We start from the raw sequence: 18,692 nt of genomic DNA, 5'->3' as shown, positions 1-18,692 counted from the left end.
TCTAGTTAACTAAATAGGATGCCTGGGCTAGAGTATGTAAATAGGGCTCGCACCTGGGTGAGTGAAATTAGGTTAGAAAATGTAGATTCAATTTAGCGCTCACGTAACGCTGAGACAACAGCACTGCTATGCAATGTTGACAGACTGGTTGGATGTGGCTTTGCACACACACACACACACACACACACACACACACACACTGTGGATATGCCAGAGGTTCTCACCACTCCCTGTCTGTGTAAGCCAGGCTTAATATGCGTGAAACATCTCAAGTAAGGAGCACTGACCTGGGATCAGATTTTTTATTACAAACATGTTCGAACTAAAACAACGGTCTGACTGAACTCTAATGGCTCTAATGGTCAGTAGAATTTGACTAGGCTTATTAATAAGACTATGTATGTGAGTTTGTATGTAGTTTAGCACCGGTGAGAAGCTAAACTTGGTCTAATAACATACCTCATAACTCCATCAGTGAGGATGTAGACTTGTGCTGCTGCAGGTTGTGCAAAAAGCAAAGCGAGTTTTTGCACCCTGCTGAGACACTGGATTATTTTTTTGTATTTTATCTAGTGGTTAACTGCTATAAAGACATTTTTGAAAGCATGTTCGATCCTGACTGAATTGCTAGCATTGTCTATAGTGGGTAACATCCATCATCAGACAGCATCTAGCTAACCTCATCCAAAGCAGTTTCCATCTAGCCAACGTCTTCTAGAGCTACTTTGGTCTAGCCTACCTTCCTCAGCTAGAGCGAGGGTTCCATCTGGCTGGCATCGGCTTGAGCAAAGTTTCCGTCTGACCAGCCTCTGCGAGGGAAGGTTTCCGTCTAGCCAACCTCGGCTAGAGTGAGGGCTCCGTCTGGCCAGCTTGGGTAAGAGTGAGGGTTCCGTCTGGGCGGCCTGGGCTAGAGCGAGGGTTTTCGTCTGGGCGGCCTGGGCTAGAGCGAGGGTTTCCGTCTGGCCAGCTTGGGTAAGAGTGAGGGTTCCGTCTGGGCGGCCTGGGCTAGAGCGAGGGTTTCCGTCTGGGCGGCCTGGGCTAGAGCGAGGGTTTCCGTTTGGGCAGCTTGGGTAAGAGTGAGGGTTCCGTCTGGGCGGCCTGGGCTAGAGCGAGGGTTTCCGTCTGGGCGGCCTGGGCTAGAGCGAGGGTTTCCGTTTGGGCGGCCTGGACTAGAGCGAGGGTTTCCATCTGGGCGGCCTGAGCACAACATTGTGCTGTCCGTGTGATGCCTTGAGTTTTCTCCCTCTGTTTGATGCAGGACCAAAGACTCATTTGGTCTGGATTTTCCTCGCCTTCTTCCCTCTGAAACGGTCTTGGCATTAAAATTGTGTTTTTTCTAAGCTCCTGGTCTAATGCAGCACCTGCTGACATCTAGAGAAAGATGGCCAAATGTGACTGTTCCCCTTTAATGTAGAGTCTGAAGACAAATCTGTGTGTTTGAGATGTGAAAAAGTAGCAAATATTTCAGTTCTGCTTTATGCCCTGCAGCGCCTCTGAGTTACCGCAGACATTACAGCCTCAGTGCGTAAAGCAGGGCCATGGTGTTGTGCTGCTTTGCTTAAAGCAACAGCTTCTAAAAAGCTTGATCAAACTCTGCCACAAAGGATTCGTTACATTCTCATAACCGCCATATGTACACAGGGACGTCCGGCGTTGACCTTTTGCTTACTGTCCAACAGATTAGGTAGTTGAACAGTCCAGTTTGACATAACATGTGCTGTCATGCCATTCAGAGGAGTGGCCTCATACACATGGTTATATTTGGTCGTCTGAGAAGCGGCAATGGAGAACCCATCCCATCCCATCTCATCTGTGTGCGTTTGTGGATCCACGTGGGTTAATGGGCAGAGAGCACCCAGTTCTTCCACTGTTCCACAGCTCAATGCTGGGGGGGTCTTATATCCCCCTTTATATAGCCCACTCCTGCCATTAGACAGCATGGTACCAGTAGGCTCATGTTGATCTGCTCCAGAGAGTCCTATTCTATTGGCAGTACTTCTCTACAGGGACTAGACAAGCTGTGTTTGTGTGTGCAAAAAGGCCGTTGGGGGGGCAACTTAAAGTTAAGTAGCTAAATGCATTCATTAGAAGGGGTGTCCACAAACTTTTGGGCATTTAGTGTATATCCAGAATGTTCTTTTCAACCCCATTCTGAGGTGCAATGCAGGGCAGCCAATCAGAGTGGAGCTCATTTTCATATGCCAGTCTTAAAGGCAGTTTAACAGGAGCTTTGGCTTGAGGAACCCTCTTAAGGTACTCTAAAGGTTGGACAGAAGCCGTGTGTAGGTCTGGGTTGCAGTATATATACTAGTGTGATGCTGGTGCTGCTGTTGATCTGCCCACTTTATGTTGTAGCGAAATGCTTGTACTAATAAGGCTTCAGTGAGTCCTTCCCCTTATCATGTACCGTCTGCGTCTCGGTTAGAGGCTCACGTGGGAAATTTATCTTCATTTCAGTGCTGTGGGTGTATCTCCAACGCAACTGCATAGGGACTTCCCCACCTCGGCTTGGGCTCCTGTTCAGTTTTGTTTCAGTTTTAGTTGCTGGACGTTAGCTGGTCTGACGTACGTACCGAGTCTGGGCTTGTTCCAGCAGATCCATCATATGATCGATTAACTTGTCCATTGGTATTCTGGGTTACTAGGAGGATACCAAGTCAGGTCCATATGTATTTGGACGGGGGGGGGGGGGGTTGTCTGTCATCAAGCCACAACAGTAACCTATGAGTGCACTGGATTTTACATGATGTGAGGTTGACCTAATGCAACTGAATATTTACTTATTTATTTATTTTAAAATGTTTATTTATTTATTTATTTTTTGGTGTGTGTGTGGGGGGGGTCCTGTTCCACAAAGATGCAATGATAGGGCAAGACCGAAACTCACAGGAGTAGGTGCTCGCCTTAGTTTTGATTATTTCGATGGGTTAGTTTTATTTAGAATACATGGTGGACAATGTAATCGGTATACGATTTTTTTCAATGCCTGCCTTAAGTTGCTGCATGTTCCAACTCAAGGGTGCTGTAATGACTGTATTTAAGGATTGAAAATGCTGGTAGTTGGTGTCAGACAGACATTAAACCAATATTAGCTTGATTACGGACAAGGGAAGGAAGCATTTATGATCCACTAGGCAATACCACATCTCTGTCAAACATGGTGGAGGCACTGTTCTTGCATGGGCATGTATTTCCGCCAGTGGAACTGGGTCACTGGTGTTTTATTGATGATATTGGAAGTAAAATGGATGGAAGTAAAAGAAGTGTATAGAGCTTTACGTTCTGCTCCGTCTGTCAAATGCTGCAAAACAGGACCAGTGGCAGGCAGTGCTCCACAGTACAGATGGATAATGAAGCAGTAGACCAAACCATACCATGAAGCAGTAGAGTTTAGAGGCCTAAGGAACGCCAGAACGCACCCTGCGAAAACTCTGCTAAAAACAAAGGATCGGAACTGGATCAGGCTTCAAATAGACGCGTGTGAACCCTTAGCGGTTGCCTGGGTTGCCCTTGATCATCCGAAGGTTTTGTTTGATTGATAATGGCGTGGAGAAGCTGCTGATAGTGCTCGTCTGTGCTAACGGCTTAAAATCGCCGCAGAACCAGATTACAAGTGGCGAGTGAACAAAGAGACCGTCCGCAGTGTTTTTTGGGCCTTGGTGGATGACCGCATACCCGGAAGTCTCGGGGCAATGAGCGGTAGCGTGTAGTGTGACACACACACACACTGGCTCTGTAGCTGCGTGGTCCCTCGGGGCAGGACAGGCAAGCTGTATTGATTTAGCCTGCAGTTCCTGTGCTGCGTGAGCCCAAAGGCAGCTCCTCTTCTGTCTGAGCCGAGACGGGCTCTTGTGGGAGAATTCTCGTGAACGGAAGTGTGAGAGAGTTTCAGTGTATCCCGCTGCTCACAGCTGCTCGATAAGGTTTAATAAAAATGAGAGAATTGTCCCTAACGCAGAATTCGATCAAGCGTGGTGTGATGGGAGCTGCTGAGAAGCCTTTGGAAATGTCTTTGCTCTGTTTCTGTGTTTATTCAGTAAACTACATTGATCTCCTGCCTCGTGGAGACCTGATGGGAGGAGATATAAAAGGTAATCGTCTCTCTATGTGATGTTCCTACAGGCCCAGCAGATGCTGTATGCATGCCTGGAGAAGGTGGACATTTCCAACACGGAGGGCTACGACCTGTTCCTCACCCAGCTCAAAGAAGGCCTGAAAAATACCTCACATGAGACGGCAGCCAATCACAAAGTGGCCAAGGTGAGTCAGCCCGGCAGTGGGCTACCAGGGAACGTGGTGGAGCTTTACGACAGTTTCCCAGTATTTAGAATTTGGTTGCGGTAAATGATCAGCTTTTAACAGCTTTCAGGTTCCCCTTATCTCTGGTGTAGTTGACCAGACAAGACTTGTGCGGCGTGGACGGAGGATTGGTTCTTTAGTTTTGCAGTGGAGCTATGTGACTTGGACAGTGGAAGGGAGATGAGATGACCACTGCATCATAGCTTTAAAGGTCCTAGATCACGGAAATCTGAGTTTTCCTCCCTTGATTTAAATAAAGAAGTAGTTTTTGAAACTTACACCTTACTCCCCAGTCCTCCATCACTGTTTCTCAGATTATATGAGGCTCGTTTACATATCTCTGCCTACTAAGCACACTACTGTTTAGCCCTGCTTATTCCCACTGCATTCTCAAGAGTGTTTCACCCCTGGGTCAGAATCAGAACTCATTTATCTCATTTTATATATACATAAAGAAATGCCCAGTTACAGAAAGCTTACATACAGAAGTTGGATCAGATTATGATCATGGGCAAAGGAGTTACGATGGAAATACAAAAAAAAAGGAAAGCAGGACCTGTTCACTTTAAGACTGTTAACATTTTAAACCATACAGTGGCAAATTGTAATTTCTTGCTCCTGGACTCCCCCCACAGTCAGGAAGTGTAATTTGCCCTCTCAACCACAGCTAAAGGATGCGTTTTTCCTGGCTAAGCTGAGAAATACAGCATCGTCACTGAAAGTTGAAGGAGCATGTGGGCTGAGCGGGTAGAGTAATATTACCGTAATATTATTATTTTATTTTTTATTTCATCCTGCCCACTTCTCTGAAGTTCGAAGTGTACAGAGCCCGGAGTAGCAATGACAGCGAGGATATTCTCCATATTTCATATAAGTCTGTGGAGCATCACAATGATTTTGAAGCCTTTATTTTTAGCATTTTTTTTTACTTTTTACCCCAATTAGGTACTGCCAATTAACCCACCCATTCATAGCTTCCGCCTAGAATTAGCAATGCTCCTGGCACTAGGAAGGTAAGGCCTCCTACGATAAATGCAAAGCCAGCCACCGCCTCTTTTCAAACTTAAGCCTACGATTTCGGCATCGCCAGGTAGCCAACACGCTACGAGCACGGCCGGTTGTGCTCTCTCAGACTCTGGTCAATGATGGCAAATCGGCATGGCTCGGGATTCAAACTTCGAACCAGCATATTAGACCGCTGAGCCACTCTGTTAGTGTAAAAATGCTACATAACCTTGTTTTGACTTGGTTGACTTGACTAATGATGATAAATGTGACTAAATGAAATTCTGTGATAAGCTACAATAACCAAAGAAGCAAGTTTTGTCTTTTCAGCTACATGTGGGGTGATGTGAGGTGGGGTGACTGTCTAAGTTTCTCCAGAAGTTAGAAGTTATTCCCCCAAACTCCGGCTTTCAGTACTTAAGTTATATTTCAAGTGCAGTGGGTCTCTACCCCCCCCCCCCCCCCCTCCTATTGACGTTGTAACCCTAATTTCCCTGCTATGCCAATCTCTGACTGAGCAATTTTCCTCATTCCTCGGTTGTCGTTCTGTAGAAACCCTTTTTTTTGGGTCTTGTACTGTATTGAAACAGTTGACCTGTATGTCCGCCATAATAGTCTAATGTGTGCTATGTAGGTCAGGTCCATTAGCTATCCGCTATCTCCGCGTCCAGTTGCCTGCACACGTGCTCTGCGCTTGGGATGTAATGCACTTCCTTCAGATGAAGAGCAGAGAGAATTACAAGCCTGGCCACATTCATTCAGTTTACCCCAGTTTACCAGATAGCCAGTTATGGAGCAGAGTTCCCTCCGAAACCCAGGGTTGAAATACAGTGAATATGATGAAGCTTGTCTCTTTTGATCTTTTGAGAAGTTCACTATGAGCTGTGAATGTATGTGTGTGTATGAGTGTGTGTTCTCATCCCTACACACACACACACACACACACACCGAGGCTGTGGTGCTGCTGCTGTATTAATTATTGATGTGCAGTGCTGGGATTTCACTCTGAGCTCTCAGGCCAGTAGCGCTCATCCTTTACTGCTTTGTCTTTGATTTCGGGTCCAAGTTAAATTTGCCGAGCAGCATTTCTCCCGCTCACTTCGCAAGACCCCTCCACCCCACCATCCCACCCAGTCACTGATGATTCAAGTGAGTGTGTGTCAGCAAATTACAGAAGCAGTGTGAAAGATCTGCCGTGTGCTTCTGGGTATGTTTTTCCATGTGCCGTAGTGCCGGTGTCATGTAGTGATAGGTTTTCTTTGTTTATGCATCCAGGCACTCCCTCCTCCTGCTTCAAGCGCTCGAACCTGTCTGCACTGCGCACACACACACACATATACACACACACACACACACACACACACACATATATGAAACCGAAGCAGCTGCTGCAGTGCTCATTGGCATATTGAGGGGCACGAACAGTGACTATGCAGGCACAGAGGTGGAAAGGTGGTCCTTCCTGTTCCAGCAGCCTATCTAGAGTGACTTGACAGCCGAAAGTATTGGAAAGCATTGTTTATGTGAAACCTCAGTTGCAACGTCACCCAGCGTTCAGGCAGATTAGGTCACAGTTCAGGTCACGGAAATCTGTTGACCTCTGTTAAAGCCGTTAGTCGTAGTTAGGTGACGACTGATACGTGTTTTTTGGGGGGGGGGCTGGAGACAACTTAATTGGCAGGCATACAGACCAGTAACCGCTATATTCCATTTGCCATGGAAATGTACTGGGAATGTGCAGTTTGACGGCAAATCCAACCTTAAATATCTGCAATTATTGAAGTAAACAGCGTAGAGCTCACACGGAGTATACATTCAGAAATAACGATGAGAAAATGTAACATTTAAAAAACCTCAGACACTCAAATGAAACCGTATCTCTTTAAATGAGTTAAAATCAAATCATATGTGATGAAATATGAAATAAAAGCACAAACACTGTTAAGATCATGTGACAGGCTTTAATTAAGACAAAAAATAGACAACCATATTTACCATGAGACACATGAAATTTGGCCTCCGCCTTTAACCCACCCGTGCAGTGAACACACGTATACATACACACTAGTGAGCAAACACACAGTGGACAGTGAGCACACATGCCTGGAGTGGCGCCTGGGGAGCGGGGAGGGTAAAGGGCCTTGCTTAAGGGCACAACAGTGGTAGCTTCACAACTGACCCTATAATGAACAGTATTTAGCTTTTGTAAAAGTTCGGCAAGGGTTTTCTTTATTTATATATATATAAAATGCATGTATGTGTATGTATATAAAAGCCATACCATCTACCTAATATAGTGTAGGTCCCACTTGTGCCACTAAAACAGCTCTGAACCTTCAGGGCGTGGGCTCCCACCTCTGATGGTGTCCTGTGGCATCTGTCACCAGGACGTTAGCAGCAGATCCCTTAAGTCCTATAGGCTGTGACGTGGGCCATCCATGGATCCACATCAGTGGACCTTGTCGCCGGTTCAGTGGTTGTCCTTCCTTGGACCACCGCATACCAGAGAAGCCCCACAAGACCTGCCTAATGTTGGAGACGTTCAGACTCTCACGCTTGCCCGTTTTTCTGCTTCCGACACGTCACCTTCAAGAACGGACTGTTCTTGCACTTGGTGCCTAATGTGTAGATCCCTCCCGTGACTTGACTGTTGCCGTGGAAACCAGATAACTAGTGTTTTTTTTTTTTTTTTTTTTTTTTTTTTTTTTTTTTGTGTGTGTTTTCCATCCATGCTGACGTCACACACCTGGACACAGAAATGGTCGTGTTTGTGTTTATTTGGATTATTCATTGATGTAATATGCAGAGATTCAGTGTCCGCAGCTCTAGCTGCAGGTTGCAGTGCCGTTGCTGGCGCATGAACCCGTTGACTCCTCACACACTGCTGCTGTTCAGTGGTGTGCTCTACTTCTCTCTCGCTCTCGCTACAATTCCTGTACACTTGCTCTCTCTACTCGCGCTCACACGCTTGCTTGCTTTCTCTCTCTCTCTCTCTCTCTCTCTCTCTCTCTCTCTCTCTCTCTCTCTCTCTCTCTCTCTCGTGGTCTCCCTCTCTGCGATTGGGCCAGAAGTCCCGCTCCTCTCCTATGCAGTCCCAGAGCTGTGATGAATAAGGACATTCTGCATCCACACCACAGGAGGTGTGCTCAGCTCTAGGAGATGCTGGTGGAATTAGTGTACCCTTTGATTACCCGTAGAGCGTCTCCAGAACCTGCTGTTTGTACAGTTTGTTCCTTAGGTTCCGTCCATCTTGTTCTCCATACTCGTGATCATTTCTGACAACTGCATCCTGTGTAATTTAGGTTCTGGCCACAAGCATTTTTACATTTTTATACAGGCTGTAGAAGTATCATGCTAAATGTACTGGTCCTTTTCATTGACGACTGTTCCCTTTAACCCCCTAGACCCTGTATATGCAGGCCTACACTTCATCTCCTCTCATGTCTGTACATTACTGTCCTAATTAACTTTAGTTTCATAGGCCCCACACTTGAACCCTGTGGGACTCCACAAAATATGCTAAATTAAATGGTTGCCATGCAATCTGCAATAGATTCTGCATTATGATTAACTACAGAACAATAAACCTAGGGTTCAAGGGGTCGAGCATGAACATGCTACTGAGGGGTCAGTAGTGTGCTCTTTCGTCATCATACCTTTTGCTACTTCAGTGTTTATGTTGATGCGCACCCCCACTGACTGTCCCATAGCCAGATCTTTGGCTAAAGTTAATAGGCATGGGTCTGTTGTCGTGAACGACTGAAAAATCTGCGTCTATATTAGCTTTTAAAAATGAATTTGATATATAAATGATATCGAAACCAGAGGGCAGTACACAGAGGGCAGTATAGAATCCCCAGTAATTTAGTAGGTCTTCCCCATCACACAGTGATTCTAGTGATTTCTGGAAGGGTGAAGGCTAGCATGAAGCCAGCCAGCCTCATCTTTACATACTGCTGCTCACACACCACCATTGGACAGGTCAACACAGTTGGAGAAGGATCTCTGGGACTTCCAACCATCAATGAATTTGGCATCCCCAGGGATTGATTCAGCGATCAAGGGTCGCACTTAATGGCTGCTGCTTAGATTGTGTTAAGAGTTCAACTGTTCAATTCTCATCCTTCAACATTTGAACTTTCTTCACCTCTCTCCTTCTCCCTTTCCTTCTCTCTCCCTCCAGTGGGCGACGGTCACCTTCCATCTCCCCCACCACGTCCTGAAGCTGGTCGCGAGTGCCATAGTGAACGAGCTGAAGAAGCTGAACCAGAACGTCGCCGCCTTGTCCGTTGCCTCCTCAGTCATGGACAGGCTCTCCTACCTCTTACCCAGCGCCAGGCCAGAGTTGGGGGTCGGCCCCGGACGCTCCGTTGACAGGTGAATCTCCTGCCACAAGCAAGAACTGTTGGAAGTTGCATACATAGATGAGTTGCCACATCTGTTTTCTACCAGTTATTTATCTGTACTGTTTACAGGTCAGCATGGACAGCTTAAATATTGTGTTTCCAGACTGAGAGCTCATCAAGCTAGTTTGCCTTTCTGATTCAGTGTTTAGACTTATATTCAAGTACACCAGGAGAAGCCAATCAGGAACTTGCCATGGCTGACTGTAATGTCGAATCTGAAACCCCTCACGCATTGTGGGGGACCCTGGCCTGTAGATTAGGTGTAGATTACTGTCTATAGCTGTGTGTGACTTGCCACACAGGGTTTTTTGGGCTAATTGTAGTACCTGTTAAGCATATAGTGGCTGGTAGAACCAAGCATGGATACCACGTAGTCAACACTTTGGGCTGTGGCCTACCCATCATGAAGGAAAGTGGGGTCTACGTTCAGATTCTGAAAGGTTTTTAAGGGTGTTGCAGATTTACTTATTTATTAATTTTATTAATTAATGACCCTAAAGTCTTCTGGAAGCCTATGCACCCTCACCTTGTATGTGGTCATGTTGATCAGACCCATGTTTTGAACCCTTTTGCAGGTCTTTGATGTACAGCGAGGCAAACAGGAGAGAGACCTTTACATCCTGGCCACATGCTGGCTATAGGTGGGCTCAGCCAGACCCCATGGCCCAGGCAGGCTTCTACCATCAGGTAACTCCTTGCACCCCGCATTTCCTTTTAACCCAAACGCAAACTCTCATGACTTCCGGCCAACTTTAGGCTCGTAGCTCGAAGGCCCTGCAGACGGGGACTGAACTGACGGGGCCGGACCGGTCAACGAGGAACAAGGAGGCGCTTTTGCTTTTGATTTTTGAATGCGACTGTGGGAATCCCCGCTGCCAGTAGCCTCCCTCCACTTTCCCTCGTGCAGCGCCTCTCTGCCACCGTGCATGCCAAGGAGGCCGAGCCGTGCTGGTTGCCATGGGGATGGCACTACTCTTCTCGCCCATGTGCCCTGTTGTCATGCCAACAGAGCCAGGCGAAGAGGAGAATGGCGGGGTCTGTTGTAAAAGATGAAAGGGTGATTCCTCACCGCAGAGGACTGTTTTTGTTTGTGGTAGTGGTGGTGGGGGGGGGGGGGGTAGGGGTAGTGCTGAATGGTGATTTGGGATTTCTATTGATGCCTGCCCTCACGAGCTGTGCGATCTTTCATCCCTTTCAGGCAATTGCAGAAACTAGTTTGTCGATTCCCCTACAGAACTTGCACTTTCAAGCTGTGTGCTGCAGTGTCAAAACTGGGCTTTGGGCATACCACAGCACACACTGTAGTGTCCTACAGCACACTCCAGCCTACACACACACATGTAAATGGGCAAGAGATGTAAAAAAAAAAAATAGAAGTTATTAATTTTCAGGCTTTTTAATAGGGTTTTTAACCACCAGAAAAGATGGCAGTGCTAATCTAGTTCCTTCTCCCGTTCTTTGCAGCCTGCTTCTACAGGGGATGACCGGGCCATGTGTTTCACCTGCAGTGTGTGTCTTGTATGCTGGGAACCCACAGATGAGCCATGGTGAGTAAAACATGCCACTACACTGAAGGACCAACTCAGTCAAGTTCAGCCAAGCATGATCTTTTCTCAACCCACCCCTTTTCTCTCATCAACCCCCTTAAGGTCGGAGCACGAACGGCATTCGCCTAACTGTCCGTTCGTCAAGGGGGAGCACACGCAAAACGTGCCGCTGTCCGTCACCCTGGCCACGAGTCCCGCGCAGTTCCCCAGTTCCGACTGCTCGGACAAGATCGCCTGCTACGGCTTCGGAAGCTGCCCACATTTCCTTGCCACGGCGACCAAGAGGGGCAAGATTTGCATCTGGGATGTTTCCAAACTCATGAAGGTACCTGATCGACCTGCTCAACCATGGGACTGGACCGTGGTCCCGCGCAGAGTTTAGGGACAGGCTAGTAGTCCTGCTAGGCCTACTGCACAATTGAAAGATTCTTCTGGATGATACAGTACCAGGCTTGAGGCTTGGTCTACACAAGTGTTGTTCTCATACCTGTTGTTGTTGTTGTTGTTGTTTGCGTATAAAGTGTGTCTTTAATGGTCAAAGCATCTCGGACCACGTTGGATTAAGAGTGTAATGTCCATCCAGCCAGCAGTGCGTCAGAGAATGTGAGTCACAGCATTATACACTTTACATATACCTGAATCTACACCATTGTATCTGCAGGTGCATTTAAGGTTTGAGGTTAACCCGTACGACCCGGCCATCCTGAGGCAACTGATCCTGTCAGGGAGTGAACAGCAGAGTCTCACAGGCTCAGAGTCCCGTAGACCCACTCTTGCCTGGCTAGAGGACGCCTCCAGCTGTTCTGACATACCCAAGTTAGAGGGCGACAGGTGATACGCATATGTACTTCTTATTATTGTGGTATAGCGACATTTGAAGGTGCATGTATTCCATATTTTGTGTGCATATATATCTATGTATGCTTCTTGCTAGTCATGTTGTCCTCTCAGGAATCTTGTATGAACTTGAGCGTAACCTTTAAACTGAAAATCTTTTTAATCAGTGATGATCAGTTGGAGGACTCGGACAGTGAGGAGCATTCCAGGTCGGAGTCTGTCACGGGTATGTGGAGCTGCAGCAGTTTTTGATGCCTTTTTGTTAATAATTATTAATAATAATTGTTCAAATAAATCTTTACTTGGTTTAGGTTGTGTATTTGCTCATGTTTACGCGTATGTCTAATTACAGGGCCGCTGGGTCAGAAGGAGAGCATGGAGGTGAGCGTTGGGGTGACGGCCCTTAGTGTGCTCCAGCAGCCCGAGAAGCTCCAGTGGGAAGTTGTGGCCAGCGTACTGGAGGACACCGTCAAAGATCTGGAGGAGCTGGGGGCCAATCCGCCCCACTCCCTAGGGCCCCCTAAACCTGAAAAGGCCAAGGACAAGCCGGCCGAGCACCACAACATTCCCTTCCCCTGCCTGCTGGCTGGAGGCTTGCTAAGCTACCGCTCAGCAGCCAGTTCCCCCTTGGGCCCCCCTCATTCCCGTCGTCCCGTGGACAGCCCCCTAAGGACTTCTGCCCCAGAGGGCTTCATGCCCGATCAGGGTCCTATGGAAATTGAAACGTGCAATCCGCCCTCTGAGCTGGGCTCTCCCGGACCTCCCCCAAGCGCCCCCGTGCGCAGGACTATGCCCGTTCTGCTGCTTTACAGCATCAAGGAGGCGGATGAGAAATCGTCTGGCAAGGTTTTTGCCCAGATGAACAACCTTATGAACAAAGGGTTGCATGAGGAGGGCTTCACAGTACCGCAGATCATTGAGATGGAGTTTGACACGCATGAGCAGCTCCTCCTTCAGGATCCGCCCATCACATACATCCAACAGTTCGCAGACGCTGCTGCCGGCCTTGGCACGCTTGATGGCGAGAAGTGGAGCTCGCTGGGAGCAGTGCCGCGACCTGGTGCACTGGTGCAGTGTCTGCGCCTCCCCAAAGCTCTGGAGGAGGAGAACCTGTATGTGGACTCAATAACGCCCTGCAGTGATGGTGTACACTTGTTGGTGGGGCTGCAGCCCTGCTCTGTAGAGTCACTGAGTGCCATCAACCAGGTGGAAGCACTGAACACGCTGAACCGCCTGCACTCGGCGCTCTGCGGCCATCGCAAGGGCCAGACGCTGGCCAACGGGCATCAGAGTCATACAGGCTCTTCACCCCCCCAGACGCCTCTCATCCTGCCCCCAGCCGACCAGCAGGAGCAGCCACACACCTCCAGGCCTTTAGGGGGCAGCGGCGGAGGTGGTTACCTAGCACTCTACAAACTGAACTACTCCACACGCATCGTGACCCTGGAGGAGGAGCCTGTGAAGGTGCAGCAAATCCGGGACCCAAGGGACGCGGTCACATCGCTTCTCCTGCTCCCGCCGGATGTGCTGGATGGGAGGGAGGACGACGGTGAGGAGACATCTGAGGAGTCCACGCCGTCTGGGATGAAAAATGGCACTGGGACGGGACCTTCTGCCACTGCGGCTGGCCCCAGCACCGCCACGTTTTCTGGGAAGGAGAAGAGGGGGGAGGTAGCTGGACTAGGCCACCTTGTGGTCACAACGCAGGCAGGTTATGTCATGATCTTGGACCTGTCCACTCTGGAGGTGCTGGCCAAAGTGGAGCCGCCCAAGAAGGAGGGGACCGAAGAGGTGGACCCTTTCGTCTCTGTAACCTACTGCTCCGGCACCGACCGCTTGTGTGCCTGCACTAGAGGTAGGAGGTTGGACATGGCTATATAGTACAGTTCTGCTTTGTAGTTTTAATGCTTTTGGGAACATGGATAAACCATGAAACACGTTTGACGTACAAGTAACTAGTCACTCCAGTGACTTATCAACCCCCCCGTGCAGACATCATAGGTTGACAACCCATGGTGTTGCTGCCGTTCATAACCTAGCCCCCTAGAACTAGCAGTAAGGACTTTAACCTCCGAACCAACGGACCAGCTAATAGATACTTAAGAGTGATGAGGGGCGAAAGCACCATCTACCCACCCTGAGAGAGCCACACAGTCAATTGTTCTCTCTCTGACTGCTGATGGCAAAGTGGCATGGCTTGATATTCGACCCCCAGTCCAAAGTGGTAGTGCATTAGACTGCTGAGCCACTCTGAGCCCATCTGGAAGCTTTCCACAGTCTTAATCGATGTTACCCAGTACCTGAAGGGTGGCACCGTGAATGTTGTGGCATCTTGGGTCTACATCAGCAGATTGGTGGGCCTAATCTGTCGTAGCTATCAGGATGCGAAGAGTGTATCCTATGCACTCGCTGAGCAACTCCTTTTTGGAGCCCATGGCAGAGGTTATGCCCATGGTGCATGTTCTGCTAGGATGGCCATGTCTCTTGTTGCGGTCCAGTTGAATCGTATGCAGGCTTAACTAGGCATAGTGCTTGGCGAATTGTTCATAGCATTCTTGCCGTGTCTGGGATCCTACCGTGAGGTTAGGCAAGGAACTTTTGCCAGACACCACTTTGAAAGAGTGTCACGAAAGTGTGTCCACTGCAGCTGGAGGGTAGGACAAAGTGTCATTCTGCGTAGGTAGTCGTTCAGAGAACTCTTTGTCAGGCCAAGTGAAGCACCATGAAAAGAGACTTTGTGGTTCTTGCTTGGTGATAAATTGACTGTCTCCTTTGCCAGGATGGCTGGCAAACCTTTCTTTACTCACCTTTGGTTTGGTGCTGAGAGCTGGGCACCTCTATCTACAAGGCTTGGCAGAAAGGTTGACTTTTGACCTGGGCCTTTTAGACTTTGCCTTCAACGACGTTCTCAAGTTCTAACGCTGCCAGGCACAAGTCTGCAGTGGCCTGAATTGAATGTAAAAGGAGTCTGCTGTAGCTGCACTGAGCTGTGGTCTCCACTATTCAGCGGCTGTGGTTTATGTTTTCGTGAGGAGGTAAATGAGCACTAGTTATGGGTTAAAGCGGTCTAGTGGAATCTATAGATTGGGTAAATTTTCTATGTGAGCAGAGTGTTCGTTTGTGGGTTGTTGCTAAGATCTTGACCCATGCACAGGCACACAAGTAGCACCCTTTCTGCTTTTCACTTCCTGTAGCAGAATGAAATTGGGACTAATGACAGAGCAGCCCGGAAGGTAAACGACACCATGGTATACAGCACACAGTGCCTGAAGGATGGCAGAGGTGGGACCTGGGACTTGTCATTCACAAGGTATATCTTAGCCCACATGTCCTGGCCTGGTCCAGCCTTTAGTTCACATATGGACACTGACCTTGAAATGGCCTGGTTGGCAACCATGTGATGGACAGAAAAAGTTGCCTACTGACCTTAGCGTTGCTTTGGAGAATGGGGCTTTCATCTTGCAGCTCCACCAACTATCAGATAGCTGAGCTGCCGCCACAAGGGTTGACCATGAAAACTGTCTGAGGGAGCGAAGTCGGGCGACTGGTGTTGGGAGGAACGGAAAGGTGAAATTAGCCGGCTGAGATAAGTTAGCTAGCAGGCTAAACACCTCAGCGCAGGCCGTGTTCCAGCTAACTGAGGCTCAAATCTGACCTGTTTAATGGAAAAAGCCTCATACCTGAGAGCCCAGAGTGTTTTCCACTGTTTTTTCAGGCCCAATTAGTAGACCGTCTCATCCAGTTTACAACTCAGCCTTGTTAAACTCGCGACTACGGTGAACTTCCCGTTTCCAGAGCGTGATGTCACCAATCCGTGAGCTCCCACTCTCTCGAATAGACACGGGGGAATGATTTTTCAGTGCGATGTTTTGCAATATTGCCTAGATCTCCAGTTTTTAGCATATAACATGACCTGTAGCCCAGGTGAGCATAACTGAATTCACACAGTCTGCTTGGTCAGACTTCATTTGGGTCTCATGCTGTTGTCGGACAGTGTACAGTGGACGGGGGTCCGGCGTTAAGCGTAGAGTAAGGAACTGTAGCTAACGTAACCTTAAGCAGTTGTTCAAAAATGTGCAGTTCCAGTCTAGGCTAGATGCATTTGGCAGGACTGCTGTGTGGGAGTGGTGCTTGGCACCTAATCTGCAGTCTCTGTACCAGACGTCTTGTTCCTAGAGTTCCTCGAGTTCCTCGAGAGCAACAGCTGAAGTTGTTCTGGAGAGGAGAGTTGAACTGAAGCTGGCGGCTCTCGTCCATTTCAATAGAGAGCCCTTCTAGAAGAAATCCTGTCTATAGGAAAGAGGAAGAGTGTCTCTCAAAGATCCAGGTGCTCTTATTTTGACTGGAAATCTAGGCTGTGATCCGTCTGATGGTCCACAATGTTGTGCACTTTCTTTAAAGTGTATAGGCCCACACACCGAGACCCTCGTTATCTATAGCCTTTTGCCATAGTGCTGTAAATGTATAACCTAGGAGCTAAATTCCTCATCTCAGAGTCAGAGTTTAGTTCAGGAAAACGTAGTAATATCTGACCTGGTGTGTTTATATGTAGCTTCATAGTGACCGCTGAAGTCCTCCTTTTTGGTTCTCTTTCAAGCGTTTCAGTGTTTCAGAGCTTTGCCAGATACAGAGAATAGTAAGATACCTCATGCTTACTACCGAACAACCTGGATTACAGCAGTTAGGGGGGGTGTCTGTTATTTCAAGCGTTAGACCCTGTATGTAAACCTACACTTTAGTTGTTAACTCTCATAACCACGTCAAAGTCATAACCAACGTGAGTTTAGTTTAGGGCCTAAAATTGAACCCTGTGGGACTCCGCAATGCTAAACCTAGTGATTAGCTAATATTTCAGTTTAGTGATTAAACAAATGATTCTCTGCACTAGAATAATAACTTAAAAATGACCCTAGAGTTTAAAGTATAAATAATAATAATAAATCTGTTCAAATACAGTTGTTTTGGGTTATTTCTTTCCAAACAAATGTGAATTTGTCCAGTTTTTATTATTATTTTTGGGGGGAGGTTTTGGTTGTTGCATATTGAAGTTCTATTGAAGTTCTCTCTTGTTATTTATGTTGTACTTCATCCTCTAGATTTATTGACTCTTGTAGTGTGGAGAGGACTTGGGAAAACAGTGTCTTTGACAAATGGAGGAATGGTCTTACCATTCCTGGTTGGAATTTCTAGCCAGACAGTGATCCAAAGGAAATGCACAAAACCGTCAAACTTCAGTTGTCCACCCCAGGTCCCCCCCCTGTCCTGAACTCCGCAGCTGAACAGCTGTGGAATGAGACTTCAGAGGATCTGTAGAAATGATCTTGCGATATGAGAAGACTCTCTACTGTTCTCTTTCAGAATTATAATAATTTGGAAATTGTATGTCAGGTTAGGCTTTGCTCATGTTTTCAAAGTGTCCAGCAGGGGTGCTTCTCTACCCTCTAACGCCTAAATAGGCCTCCTACGCCTCCTACGCTTCCTACGCCTGTACCTCAATTCAGAAAATGTCAGATGATCTGCCGGAGCGCTGACCAAGGCAGTCGGGCCCAGTCCAGTCGATTGTCCCTTTCTTGCTTTGTTTATTTTGTCGATTTTGACGTCCTTTTTTCCAGCATTGTGAATATGAATATTTTTTTATTGCAGGTGGAGAGCTTCATTTCCTTCAAATTGGAGGTGTGTGTGACGATATTGATGACGCCGACATTTTTGTCGACGGCCCCATTTCTAAAGGGGTCGAGCAGCTACTCGAGGGAGCCAAGCCCTCGTCCAACCCCTCGAGCCCTGGGATCACAGGTCTGTTAACAACCCCGTCATCCAGCTAATGCTTTTCACGTAAACTAGACGGTTGATGTTTAATAGTAGCGTCAGTTGTACTGTAGTAATATGTTTATATGTAGTGATGAGGAATGGTATTGAGGTGTATACTTTATATATATATATATATATATATATATATATATATATATATATATATATATAATCTGTATAAATAAATAAATAAATAAAGATAGATAGACAGAGACAGACAGACAGATAGATTGATTGATTGCATTGCATCCCAAGGCGGGCCTTCTTTCTCAGGGTTCCCACGTGACCTTAAAAAAATGTAGGACATTTTTCATTGTTTTCTTTTTAAATATTTTTTAATAAATATTTTTCTAATATTTAACATTGAGAAAATTGTAAATATTGTCCCGGAAATATTATTGAAGTTCTGGAAAAGTAGAGCCGCGAAGGCAACGACAATTCCATATTTTAGTCACTGATGCTCAATTCATTGAAATTAGCAATGCAGCAGATACTCCACCATCATTATTTTACAGCATGCAATGTTGGGCTGTGGAGACCCAAGTCCCTATACATTATACAAATATTGGTGATTGATTAATTAGCACATAAGCTTTACCGACTCGCTGCATTTCATTTGCTCCCAACTTGGTTACAAAGCAGATTTGCGGGGGAATTTGCCTCTCATGAAGAACACATGCATATGGTACTAGGTGTTTAACAGTACCTCCAGTAACCATGTGTGAGACTGAGACTATTACACGTATGTGGGGTGTCGTGTACAGAAGTCTGGGAAATGTTTTCCTAACGA

At 47.2% G+C, this 18,692-nt stretch overlaps 1 protein-coding gene across 6 annotated transcripts in view; it reads left to right on the top strand.

Annotated features, from left to right (window-relative positions):
- Positions 1 to 18,692, top strand: part of birc6 (baculoviral IAP repeat containing 6) — a 140,309-nt gene that overhangs the window by 8,082 nt on the left and 113,535 nt on the right. For all 6 annotated transcript variants that reach the window (XM_072689990.1, XM_072689986.1, XM_072689987.1 and 3 more), the window contains exons 3-11: positions 4,123 to 4,260; positions 9,488 to 9,681; positions 10,286 to 10,397; positions 11,175 to 11,257; positions 11,360 to 11,582; positions 11,919 to 12,088; positions 12,262 to 12,320; positions 12,447 to 13,949; positions 17,738 to 17,887. In XM_072689990.1, coding sequence (XP_072546091.1) covers positions 4,123 to 4,260; positions 9,488 to 9,681; positions 10,286 to 10,397; positions 11,175 to 11,257; positions 11,360 to 11,582; positions 11,919 to 12,088; positions 12,262 to 12,320; positions 12,447 to 13,949; positions 17,738 to 17,887 — 2,632 coding nt within the window. The remainder of the gene's footprint in view (positions 1 to 4,122; positions 4,261 to 9,487; positions 9,682 to 10,285; positions 10,398 to 11,174; positions 11,258 to 11,359; positions 11,583 to 11,918; positions 12,089 to 12,261; positions 12,321 to 12,446; positions 13,950 to 17,737; positions 17,888 to 18,692) is intronic.

The sequence above is a fragment of the Salminus brasiliensis genome, chromosome 10 (assembly GCF_030463535.1).
Source record: "Salminus brasiliensis chromosome 10, fSalBra1.hap2, whole genome shotgun sequence".
In the NCBI taxonomy this organism is placed as follows: domain Eukaryota; kingdom Metazoa; phylum Chordata; class Actinopteri; order Characiformes; family Bryconidae; genus Salminus; species Salminus brasiliensis.
Note: the sequence above shows the minus strand (reverse complement) of the source record. Positions and strands in the feature narration are given on the sequence as shown.